The following is a 12,639-nucleotide window of genomic DNA, read 5'->3' as shown; positions in this document are numbered from 1 at the left end:
GGGAGGGAAAAGGCGATACTCTCTCCTCGGGCGCCACCTTCGGGCGTCTCTTGCTCACCATCGCTCCGCAGCCACCGACTCCAGCGACCGCCATCCTAACGCACCTTTGCGCACAGGTGCCCCGGAGCCACACGATCCGGGCAGAGTAGAGCCCCGCCTCCGGCCACGCCCCTCCTCCCCAAGCCCGCCCCCAACCACGTCCCCTTTCTCAGCAATCTGCCCCCTCTCCCCCAGCGGTTTGAGGCTCCACCACTTGGAGGCGGGCGGTGGCGGGTGGAGAGCAGGAAGGGACCACTTGTCTAAAACCTATCATTATATAAGGAAGTCATTTCTACAGCTTTCCACACTTTAACAGAATTATCAGACCCCAAAGGCTGCTATAAGATAATTTATTACAGACTAGCCAATAATCTCTTGTAACAATGGCACATACAATAATTTAAAACAGCAAAGATTCCTAGTTTCTTATTTCATGTAATAGCCAATGGACAATGCAGAGTCCTCAGGAAGTCCAAGAGGCTGCTACTGAGGTTATCGAAGGCCCTTCTCTGAGCAAGGGGCCTGGGAAGTCCACATGACCCTCTGGAAAAAGTTTGTCTCTGACCTCCCAGGGAGTGTTGAGGCCCCCCCTTCATCCAGCTGGTACAGACGGATCACAGTCCAAGTTCCTTCTGTAGGGTTGAAGGTCTATGAGGGGAACTGCAGCTGACCTAGATGAAGGGGAGTGAGGACAAAGGCTGGATTCTTTCTGCAAGGGGGAGGACCGTCAGAAGGCAGTGGCCATAGGTGAAAAGGACTCTTTCTAGATTGATTTCCACAACTTTTGGCTTTGTTCAGGGCTTTTTCACGAAGAAAATACAGTCCTCTCTCCTGGATCCTTCAACTAGCTCTCAGGTGCATACACTTAAGAGCTTCTCATGTCCTGAAGCATCACTCCTCTTCCTAAAGGAGTGAGGTAGGGGGACTCATGGGCAGGTGGCCCCTGGTGCTTGGGTTCCAAAGAAATTCTGCTCAGGGCTCTGAAGCACCATGGGAACCTGGTTCTACTCATGACAGATAATCTGGGCAAGGGATTAGCAGAGCTCATTTCTGAAAGGTTTCTGGTTCAGTTTCAATGCCTTGTACTCACTTGAGCTACTCTACACCAGCAGATTCTGCTCAAGGGACAGGCTGAATTCTATTCTGTGTGCTCCTGCCCTGGCCATACTCCAATCCAGACCACAGGGCTCAGCAATACCTGTAGACTCAGATGATTACTTACCTAATTAGGCACAAGCTCCAGGCCCTCTAAACTTGTTCTTCTAATGATTGGTATGTACGGATTTAACTGGATAAGGTGTGGTATGGAGAGTGGTAGAGAAGGGTTGTGGGAGTGGAAGAACCTCTGCCAAGAATGGCTGACACTCTCAGAAACGTCTACCCCTCTGTGAAAAATCTCCCTGCCTGGTAACCCCCACAGCCCAGCTCCCAGCATCACAGACCTGCTGGTCAGGGACTCATGACCCTTTCTGTGCAAAGCCATACTCGCATCACCCCAAACTTTTCCTTCAACGTCCTTAACGGAATGAGTCAACCTCTTGACTACGAGGACCCTAAGATACACAGTAACTCCCACTAGCCCTGACTTGTGGAACTGGTGCCACCTGGTTGGCACAGGAGCCTACGTGCTCAGCTCCCCTCCTCCACGGAACGAGACTCCGATTTGAGCTTCACAAACTCTCGGGCCACTTCGTCATTGCTCCTCTGAGACAGAATCCGGAGAATGGTCATGCCTGTCTCATCCATGTGGATCTTCCGGCCCAAGGGGCACCAACAGGCACAGCTGCCCTTGGCTGCCACGTCCCTCAGAGGCATCACAGCCAGCCCCAGAACACGATCCTCCCGGGCAAAGCAGTAATCCTTCACACATATTTGCAACTCATAGGCTTCTGGCCCCTCTTCATTTCCCAGGAGGCTGTGAGCACAGGGTAGATGGAAGGTGGGAGACCAGAGCTGAGGGCGTCCTCAAATGAATTCACCCCAGCTGCCATCCAGCCCATCCCTTCTCTCCCCTCTCAATTCTTACCCCCCAGATCAACCCCGTCCCAGAGTCCTTCAGGCCCCATCCCATAACTTACAAGTGAAATGTCTCATTGTACTTGGGGGCCCAGTTGTTGCTTTTTGACTTGGTTGTGAACTTCCTCTTCTTATCACTTTGGTGAGGGCCAACCATGGTTACTTCCACAAAGGGCCGGAACATACCGGCTGTCTGCCACTTGAGGTCATTGGCAGCCACCACTGCACAAACATGGGAAACCTGTGAGAGATCCCATCAAGCATTCCCAGTTCTTGAGCCCCGGGTGGCATTCCCCTTGGAGGAGGGCTAAGCTGAAAGGCTGGGATAAGCAGTCCCTGCCTTTGACTGATGAGGCCACTGGGCAAGAAAAGGTCTGGGGTCTGTAAGCCCATGCCACTCACCTTTCACTGTGACCTTGTGCTCCCCAGTTCCAGGATGTGTAAACAAGTCCACCTGAATAGAGACTTCTCCCACAGGATCATCCACACCGGACCCTGAGGGACAGACGGACAGATGATTCCCCCATTGGAGAACTTTAAGACTTTAGGCCTAATTATTCCGGGTAAAACCGTGGAGTTGGGAGGCTACTATCCTACATCCTAAAGCAAGAAGTAATCACCCACAGAAGCTATGGGGAAGTAAGTAATGGGAGAAGGAAAAGAACGGGGATAAAGAATGAGACTATGTATTAAAATACAAATCAGGGTGACAACATCTTAGGTGAAACCTCTTCCAGAACTGTACCTGGAATCTCTCAGATTCCCCAAACCTCTCCCAGCCTGCAGAATTTTTCATTGAAAGTTGCTGGGAAAGGACAGTGCTGCCACCCTGTATTTTTGTCTGAGAATTATGTCCACCCCATGGTGTCTCAGCAGAACAATGCGGGTCCCATCTAGCCAAAAGCAGCACCTTCCCACCTGTGGAGGCCCCTTCTTGGGAGGCTGCCCCGCACAGAATGAGTTTTTCCTACTCAAACCTGGACCTCTCTGCAAACAGCTCCCCAGTCCCTCTGGCCAATTTTCAGCCTCCCCTCTGCAGAAGGCTCACTCTATTTTGGGAAAACACCAGTACCCTACACCCCAGATAAAACTTCTTTGTCCTTAGACGGAGGGGTGGGGGAATTCTGAGGACAGCTGTTGTTAACCCTGTCTCAGACTCTATGAATACACTGCCCATCTCTGAAACTTGGGATAGAGCCTCTGAACTCTGATACCTGGTTCCCCCAGCCCCAACATAAGCAGCTCATTCTAGTTCACAGGTGACAGTGTTAGGCCATATTAGATTCACATCTGCATGGTATATAACGTACCCTTTTCCGGCTGAATGTCCTCATTAGCAGTAAACCTAATACCTTTCCCATCATGCACTGAGTGAGGACAGGCAAGTCAAGAGGTAGCAGCAGTAGGACAGAGAAAGAAGAATCAGTTAGAGGTCTAAGGAGTTAACAGCCATTCAGAGCAGCTCTACACATATTCTGAGGGAGCACGGAGATGGGGTAGGGTGGAGAGAGAGGTCAAAGAACTGGGGTCAATGCTCGAATGCTCCAAATTATACTTAACAGTTTGAAGATCAACCAAATCATGGACAGAAGCAGTAGAACATACAGAGAGAAGGTTTCTGAGACCCACAGGGCACAAAAGAGAAAGTTGTAGGCTCTAATTTCCTAGGCCCTTAAATGATAAAGCAGTGGGTAGAAAACGTACACTCACAGTTGCATCCTCCCTGCAGTCACCACCCCTGCCTGCTGTTACTTCATGTGTGCCCATTCGAGCGTCTCCTCATCTTTATATCTAGCTTAAAGCTCAATGTTTCCAAAAGGCCTTTTGGATTAACTCCTATCCTCCCTGATGTTACAGGCCTTTACATGTACTCAGCTCTGTGAAAGATCCCCGTCTCCTTGAGCAAGGCTCATAACTTCTTTTGCTCTGCCTTCTCACTCTGGACTTGAAATACGAACATACGTGGAAAACGGAGCAGTACTGCAGGTCCCTTGTATTTTTCACCTTTCATCAACTCTATTCTAACTGCTTAGATCCCTCTTCCCCTCTGCGTCAGCTCTGTGCTCCAGATCCACAGCTCAGTAAGGCCTAAGCCTTCCCACTCCCGCCTCCACCAGGTTCACTCCTCCAGGCTTCCCTGGAAGGAGCAACAAGAACTGCGCCTTGAAAGTCCTTTCCAGGAGGACCTTCCCAGGGTGAGGGTCAGAATTTCAGTCTGAGCCATGTCTAGGCAGATGTGTTTTGTTATGAATGGGCCTGCCTGGAGGCAAGGAGGGGTTCTGAGAACTGGAAGTCACTGGGAGAAAATCAGCTGCCTGGGTTCCCTGTGCACTAGCATCACCCATGAGGCCGGAGTCTCAGCTCTGCAGAGCCCCATGATCCGCACCCTCCCTTCAACTGCTCCCGTGGTTTGCCTCTCTTAGTCTTCTCCTCACCCACACTGGAGAATCTGGAAAGTCTTTTGCTTTCTCTCCCCTGGACAGCTTCCAACTTAGGCTCCCAAAACTATGAATCTTCATGAGTGTCTCAACCACTCATTCTCAAGGCTTCCTCACAGATTTTTCCTACCAAACAGGTATACTCCTTGAGCTCAACACACATGCACTGGCCAGATGATGTCTGGGAAAAGAAAGCTCAGGCACATTTCCCAGGTCTCTGTGACTCTCCTGTCTGGTTTGAGTGTGGGTTGGGGGTAAGTACTGGGATCCAGCAAGAAATCCTGGTGTCTGGGTTTGAAGGGCTTTCTGGAGAAGTACTTGGATCCTCCCTGAGGGCTACAGGATACTGACTCCCTAGGGACAGAGATGTATCAGGGAGGGGAGGTGGGGACCCAAAGCCCTTAGGCCTTACCCTGGGCAATCTGTGAGCGCACAAAGGTCTTGATGAGCGTGTCTGTGGTCTGTGTGTACAGAGACAGGGCATAGCGTAGGGACTGCAGATCTGGGCTCTTCTCCAGGAAGGTTTTCTTCAGCCCATTGCCTCCTGCATGAAAGTATTGCTGAAAGACAAGAATAACTGCTAACTGCTACTGCCTCATCCCCTTACAGAGAGGCAGCTCTCCAACAGTGTTACTCAGAGAAATGACATTTGAGCAGAGGCTCAGCGAAGATGCTGGAAGAGGATGGTGAGCCATTCAATAAACAGCAATATCAGGAATACCACACAGAGCCAGAGTCATAGTCTCTCAGGTGAAGAGTATTATTTGAATATCTGGCAGGAGTGGTAAGGGATGGCCACGTTTCTGGACGTGATTCTTGAAGGATGACTCTATCTGGACAAAGATATGTGACAGAAGCATTTCAGGAAGAGAGCAGTCAGAAGTGTTGCTTTACCCCTGGGAACGCTTAGAGCACTTTATACCTATGGCATACCTCTCCGAAGTGCCCTAAATCACAGCCCACACGTACCTGCCTTATTTATCACTTTACCAGGTTATAAGTATCTTGATGCTAGGAACTATATCTGATTCTCTCTGCATCCTTCATAGTGTATAGTGCCCAGAACACATGTTGCCTGGTGGAATAAATGAATGTGTAATAGGAAAAAAAATCCTTCGAAAACCCAAATGATTTTAAACATAAGTGAAGAGGTCAGCCAGATGTCGGGTATTAGGATCTGGAAGATTAATTCCCAGTGGAAAATATTCATGAATGACAATGAGGTACAAAGTGAACTAAACTGTCCGCAGAACCCAAGAATAATGTTCTAGGTCTGTGGCGATTCACCCGAGACCACACAGGAGGTACCTTTTTGGTTGGTCCCCAGCAGGAATATGGAATAGCAGAGAAAGATATGGACACAAAAATCACTCTCTTCTGGATGTGGGGTGGCAAGAGCCCGAGGGACACCTAATCTGGCAGAATGGAATGCCAGGACCAAGTGGTAGTAAGATTCTCTAGAGGAGGGGGAGGTCTCCACCTTGATGGTGTCCAGGGCGAGGTCAAGGACAGCACACTGCTTTGGAGTGAGACTCCGGGTTTCCTCTCGTGCCATGTGGTCCTAGAACCCCAGAGAAAGCAACAGCATCAGGACAGCTTATGGCTGTCATCAAAGTCTTTCCCCCACCTGTCAGCCACAGCTACATGTTCCTCTCCTTCCCCTCTGCTTCAGTCTTCAAAGCTCAAATTTCCTTCCTTCCAGGCAACCCCCAGCCTCAGAAGGACCCCACACATCCAGAGTACCTTGAGTTTGGAAAGGTGGCTCAGCTCCTTGGCAGCAGTGAAGATCAACTGGGTGCCCTGGGCAGAGAGCGAATCAGTCAAAAGCAGAGAACTCCAAACTCAGTCCGGAAGCATGGAGCAGGTTTAGGGAGACACAGCAGGACGAAGTGGAAGGGAGGTGTCCTTACCGTCTGGTCAGTAAGTGGGGGCAGAACGATCATCCTCTCCATTGTATTCATTACCACCCGCCAGAGCTCCTTCAGTACCCGCTTCAGGACCGTCTTCTCACACACAGTGGCAAAAAGTGTGAGGCTGCAGGACCAGGCAACAGGTAAGGATGGGGTAAGTGCTTGAGAGCTCCCCCTCCCTGAGAGGCTCCTCTGTGACTGCTTCTGCCCTGTTCGTCCCTAAAGGACAGTCCTCAGTGCTGTACTCACTTGCCATCCAGGAAGTCCATGAGGGGCCGGAGCACACTATCTGCATCTTGAGTCACTGAGGCCCGGGCGCTGGGGGATGCATTCCCTGGGCCCCGCACCTGGCCCAGGATGTCGGCCATTTGTTGAACACACTCATCAATCCGCACCTGGAAACTACACATGTGCCCACAGTGCAGCCCTCCCTGCCCCAAATGCACACTGTCCCTAAAGCAGCACCAGCTATTTGGTCCCACTCCAGCATACTCATGGTGTAGCTCCAACAGGGACAGCCAGCAGGAAGAGGGGGAAGATCCGCATATGTGCAGCTGGGTGGATGAGTGTGGGGCAGGGGATCTGGGACTGGCCAGGCACCACACCTGGCTCTGAGGGCTGTGTGTTCTGGGGCCACCGACCTGTTTCCAAACACCATGCTGAGCTCATCCAGAACCGTATTCAGTTTCACCTGCAGCTCCTTCAGACTGTCTGCAGCTTCAGGGTCCAACTGTATCCACAGGAGGCAGGCTTCGCTAAGCTGGTTCTCTTATGCTTTCCTCCCTTCCTGTGCCCCCACTCCTCCCTCCTAGGGCCTCTACCCCAATGCCTACTCAAATCTCTCAGCTCAAACCACTCCAGACCCCAAGCTAAACTCCTGGTCTATACCCAGTCAGGAGAGGGTGGAGTTCTGTGGCCAGGGAGCTCAGGAACAAAGGGAAAGTACAGCAACCCCAAACCTTAAGACTTACCTCCTTGCCTCCCATGGCCTCAAACATTTTCTCCAGCTGGACCCTCAGTTGCTGCATGTTGTTCATCAGGATGCAAGGCTTTGGGGACAGAGGGAGGTGTTGAGTTTGGCTCCATTCAGCACAGAACTCATCAGGCTAGAGTCCCTCCCTCTCTCACATTACTCCAAAAGCCACAGGGAATTTACAACACATATTACATGTGTCTCTCCCTAAGCACTGAGATCTGGAACCAATGCAGACAGCTCTCCTTGAATGAAGACTAGAAGCAAATGTTTCTGCTTTTAAGCTGGGTGGGGGCCCCAGGTGTTCATGGGATTACCCTTTACAACTCTCTGACTGTATTAAAAAGAAAGAAAGAAAGACTAAGCAAAGGCCTAGCTCAGTAGAGAATAAACTACCAAACGGAGGCACAAAGGAACTCCTCATCAGGTTCTTATTATTTTGTGGCATAACCTCAAGCACGGCCCTGCTGGGAATCACACGTCAGGAGAATCACCCCACCCTTAGCTCTGAGGAGAGCTTCAAAAGCAAAACGCCTAACCCTCACCATTTTCTCCTTTGTGCAATAAGCTGGGAAGTTCTTTGATAAGATGTCTGCATATTCCATCAGCACCTTCCCGATGGTCTGAGAAAAGAGGAGAAAAGGAAAGGAGAGGGAACCCTTAGCTCTACCCACAGGGATCTTACCTGAGGTTGTACTTCTCATCCCAGAACAGTAACAACAGGTATGCAAAGGGGAATGTCAAAGTAAGGCACAAATCTCCCTCTCAACCCCGGAACAGCACTGAAACAAACCCACCTGTCTGCCCCGGACTCAAGTAAAGGAGAATGGGGGTAACGCCAGGCTTAACCCAAAGGCCATCACAAAGAGGGGTTGAGCTCAGGCCTGTGGCTAGGCTGTGATGTGATGGAGGTAAGAGGGGAGGGGTAGGGAAGGTCATGGTCACCTTAGCAAATCTCCTCATGTAGTGGGCAAGGATGTTGGGGTCTGGGCATTCCAACTTCCGGATGATCTCAAAGCTCTGATTGAGCTGTGTGAAGACGTCCACCACAGAGCAGGAAAAGAGTGCGTGCTCTGATGTCTGCTGGAACTAAGGAAGGCCACACACAGGGTCATCTTCAGCTGCTACCTTTTCCCAAGTCTGTAAGGTTCTAAAGGGCTCTCTGCCCAGCAGGGGTGGCTCAGCGGCCCTCGACAGCCCTCCTTACGGACTCCACAAGGCAGGGACAGCCATCCTGGTTGAGCCCAGGAACTTCTGCTGATAGCTAATTGCTGGGAGACCTGGCCTGACCCCTGTGAAGCCCAAGCCCCCGACTTACCCCATCCTTCTTATCTCGTTCCAAGGCCCCACGCAGAAATTCCAGGGACACATCCTCATTCTCATCCAGCCACTGTAGGACAAACTGCTCAAACCACCTGCAGCCAGGCAGGAAAATTGGGGGTTGGAGCTAGTGGTTGGCATATACCATGTACCTGACTGTAAGGATACTGGCCTTGTCCAACCCCTAAGCGCCCCTCTTCCCTCTGCAGCCCCCACATGATGACTCACGCTGGGTACTCAGGCACCTGCCCCTGGAGGGCAGGCAGATCCCGCATGTATTCATTGTGGAGCCACTTCACCTTGAAGTGCAGGTTCATGTAGTCAGCACTCTTACACAGCCGGTCTTTCTCATGCTCTAGTGGTAGGGAGGAAGGCTGGGTCAGGTCCTGGCAGTAGAGGCCATGGTTCCTGAGCTTTCCCAAGGCGGCAGATCTAGTCAGGTGGCTCTATCAAATGTCTGAGAACAAGGGTGACTCCCAAGCACCTCCTCACAGCCACCTCCTTCTAACAGTGGGTACTCTGCTAAAAGCCTGGCCCAAATCTTTTTTTAGAGACTAAGCCAGACACCCAGATAAGGCCCACAGTCTTCCTGTGCTGGCTTTTGGAAGTGCAAGTGAGGTACTGGCCTCTGGTGAAGAAGAGGAGAAAAGGATGTGGGTGCTAAGGCTGATTCGTGGGGAAACTGCCCAGGACTGGAGAGACATGACGGTTTTCCAGGGCTTTTCTAATCCTGGTACCTGAGCCATTTCCTCAGATGGATTTAAATGAGATGAGCAGTCGTATATGACATAAATGGGTCACTGACAACCACACAGACACAGGGAAAACCAAAATGGGCCTGAGCTGACAGAACGAGCAGTTGAGCAGCCATGGTGTAACAGAATCTTGAAGTAAACTGAAGGGTCCCAGAGCAGAGCTGGGACACTGAAAAGTGAACTCTCAGAGAAGTATGCAAACAAGTCAGTTTGGAAACACAGCCAGATGAAAGGGCCATCCTGCTACAGAAAATGGGATGCTTATGGACTTGAAAGGTTATATAGCTGAATCTGCAGAGCCTTCTGGGAAGTCTAGGATGAAGATCACCCACAGCTTGCCCAGAGAGTCTGGCACTGGCCAAACCCACAGGCTTTCTTCATTTACCCCCTTTAGAGATGAAGCATTAGTTTGAACAATAAAAGCCAACTGTGTGCTTACATATAACAATGGTGAAAGCAAGCAAACTGGGGAGAGTACTGAGCAACAGAGAAGGGAAGATCATTGTCCTTGGGAACTCTACTGCTCAACTCAGAGTTGCCATGGGTGACGCTCCTCCATGTCAAGGCAGAAGAGCCAGTCTGGGGCAGCCGGCCCTTGTGAATTAGTACAGCAGACACTCAAGGAGGAAACGGGAGCCCGGGATTCAGCCTCAAAAGGCTCCCTTGTTCCAGGAATTTCATCTCCTGGCATTGTAGGCAGCACCATATCAACCCAAAGTTGCATTTGCAGTCTCTTCTATGAAGCAGTGAGCAAGAGAAGAGGAAACAGCAGTAAAACTAGAGGTGAAGGGACAACAACCAAAAGTTCTTACCACCCAGAAAGAGGACTTTTCGTATACGAATGACAGTGGATGCTTGTGACAGAGCAGAGACACCAATGAGCAATAAAGAAAGTGAAAAAATCAGGGACATCAGAGAGACTCTCCCAGGGCTTGCCCCTTCTCTCCCACCCTGCTGTCCTTAAACCAGGCCAAGAACCTGGAAACGTGAAAAGGTACCAGCAGGAGGGCCCTTCCTCCTTCCTGTTCAACAACCCACTAGAAGTGAAGCAATGCTGCCCCATCACTCCAGAGCTCCCTAACTGCTTTCTTCTAGGGACCTTCAAGTTACTGTATTTACAGAGAATTCTCACTTTCTCTGTCAAGCCATCATCTGTACTCTGGTCCAAAACCCCAATTTCTAATTAACTTCTGTGGTACAAAAACACTGGGCACACTTTAAACTGTTCTAACAATAGCAAGACTCCCATGGAGTCATGCTCCAGTAGTCGCTTGAGGTTGCTGACGGTGGGGTGTGGTGATCAGGGCTTGGTTAACCTGTCAAAAGGGGCAGAAGGGTATCTAAACCTTCTCCTGCCCGTGACTGCCACAATCCTCCCTCCATTCATCTTTCATCCTTGGAGGGTTCTTTCAACCTCATGATTTCAACTTTCCAGCTTGCTGATCTCTCCCTGGTTCTGGTAATGTCTATACGAGGATTTGATGGAACATTTCACTTTGCCTGGGTTTAACTCCAGTCACCACCTTTTGCCATTTTAACATCTCCAGCTGAAGCTGGAGTATACACACTAATCTCACCCTCTTGTTCAATGCCGAGCATCATCCTCCAGTCTTCCTTCTTCCTCTTTATTCACATCCAACTAACTCACTAATCGCTGTTGATTTCATCTCCAAAACTCCTCCGGAATTTATCTATTTCTTTCTAGTTACACTTTTACCTGTCTAGGTCTCATTACCACCTTCGCTAACATGCATTACCACAATAGTCTCCAAACTGGTCTTTCCTCCTCCAACCTATTCTCCATACTGTAGCCAGAGTGAGTGGCCTTTCTATATTAAAAATCTAGTTATGTTAATCCCTTTCCTAACATGGGATTGTTGTTCAATGCCTCTCAACTGCCTCAGGGTAGAGTCCAAAATCCTAAACATGGCTTAAAACCTCCTGTATGATCTAGCTCTGTCCTACTTCTCTATCTTCACCTCTCCTCTCTTCCCCTACACTCTAAAGTGCTAGTCACACTGAACTACTGCTTACAGTTCCCCAAGCATGCCAGCTCTGTCTAGACCCCAGGTCTCTGAACATACTGTATCCTCTGCCTAAAATGCCTGTCTCTCCCTTCCCTGTCACTAATGCTCTCCCTCCCCACCAGCTAAGTTTTATCATCCTTCAGGTGTCAGTTTGTACATCACCTCCTCCAGAAAGCCTTCCCAGGTAGTCCTCCCAGGTCCAGGTTACATGGGTCTCCTCTCAGCACCCTATGCTTATTCCTTTAGTAGCACTTAAAAACTTTGAATTGTAACTGCCAGTTTATAGGTCTGTTGTCTTGACTGATCTGGGAGCTTCTCAAGGGCTGGGGCTATGCCTCATTCATCTCAACTAGCACAGTGCGTGGCCCAAAGAAAATACTCAATACGCCTGGTGAATGGGGTGGGGATTTACTGCAAAGGGGCATGAAGAAACTTTCTGTTTATATGTTAATTGGGAGAGTAGTTACACAGGTGTACTTATTTGTCAAAACTCATCAGATTGTACTCTTAAAGTGTTTTTATTTTATTGTATGTATATTACACCTCAATAAAGTTGACTTTAAAAATACTGGGTGAGTGATAACGTTTTCACAGTTGGAGTCAACACTATCCTTTTATTAAACAGGTCTCCCTTTCTCTTGCCCTCCACCATTCTGACAATCACTAAGCCCTGTTACAACTTCCTTCCAATGTCTATCAAATCGCATTCTTCCTCTAATTCCTCTGCTCTAATCCCAGCCCCATCCGCTCAGCCCTAAATGATTACACTATCTGCACTCTGCTTCCAGTCTCTCCCTGTTCCATCTGCCCCCGTTTTCCATTGAGGTAAAATCTTATAAAAATACTACTTTGTTAACATTGCATCTCTGCTCATCAGCCTTTAATAAATGCCAGGCAGTATGCTAAGTATGTCACATACACCTCAGTTACTTCATTAGCTCAATGAAATAGATGCTATCATCACGCCCATTTTATAGATGAGAAAATGGGAGCTCACAAAAGTTAAGTAGCTCAGTCTAAGAACACACTGTTGAGTAGGTGGTTAAACTGAGATTTGAAACCAGGTCAACATTAGTTCTTTCTCTCGAAGCAGTTCAAACCTTTTGTGTTTGTTTTAAACATATATATGTTTATTTATATACAAACATATACATGTTTTAA

At 49.3% G+C, this 12,639-nt stretch overlaps 1 protein-coding gene across 10 annotated transcripts in view; it reads right to left on the bottom strand.

Annotated features, from left to right (window-relative positions):
- Positions 1 to 375: 375 nt before the first annotated feature.
- UNC13B (unc-13 homolog B) overlaps positions 376 to 12,639 on the bottom strand; it is a 225,468-nt gene continuing 213,204 nt past the window's right edge. For 5 of the 10 annotated variants that reach the window (XM_033431064.2, XM_033431063.2, XM_012533622.3 and 2 more), the window contains 15 exons: positions 8,925 to 9,051; positions 8,695 to 8,791; positions 8,322 to 8,465; positions 7,922 to 7,999; positions 7,375 to 7,452; positions 7,045 to 7,133; positions 6,653 to 6,805; positions 6,404 to 6,527; positions 6,237 to 6,293; positions 5,974 to 6,054; positions 4,906 to 5,053; positions 3,366 to 3,422; positions 2,458 to 2,550; positions 2,118 to 2,277; positions 376 to 1,954 (listed from right to left, as the gene is read on the bottom strand). In XM_033431064.2, the coding sequence (XP_033286955.1) occupies positions 1,669 to 1,954; positions 2,118 to 2,277; positions 2,458 to 2,550; positions 3,366 to 3,422; positions 4,906 to 5,053; positions 5,974 to 6,054; positions 6,237 to 6,293; positions 6,404 to 6,527; positions 6,653 to 6,805; positions 7,045 to 7,133; positions 7,375 to 7,452; positions 7,922 to 7,999; positions 8,322 to 8,465; positions 8,695 to 8,791; positions 8,925 to 9,051 (1,772 nt within the window). In that variant the 3' untranslated portion in view covers positions 376 to 1,668. Of the gene's footprint in view, positions 1,955 to 2,117; positions 2,278 to 2,457; positions 2,551 to 3,365; positions 3,423 to 4,905; positions 5,054 to 5,973; positions 6,055 to 6,236; positions 6,294 to 6,403; positions 6,528 to 6,652; positions 6,806 to 7,044; positions 7,134 to 7,374; positions 7,453 to 7,921; positions 8,000 to 8,321; positions 8,466 to 8,694; positions 8,792 to 8,924; positions 9,052 to 12,639 lie in introns of those variants that run through there. The other 5 variants (XM_049711634.1, XM_033431065.2, XM_004271399.3 and 2 more) reach the window with 2 other exon arrangements.

This window comes from Orcinus orca, chromosome 6 (assembly GCF_937001465.1).
Source record: "Orcinus orca chromosome 6, mOrcOrc1.1, whole genome shotgun sequence".
In the NCBI taxonomy this organism is placed as follows: domain Eukaryota; kingdom Metazoa; phylum Chordata; class Mammalia; order Artiodactyla; family Delphinidae; genus Orcinus; species Orcinus orca.
The sequence above is the reverse complement of the archived record's forward strand: the minus strand, read 5'-3'. Positions and strand labels throughout refer to the sequence as shown.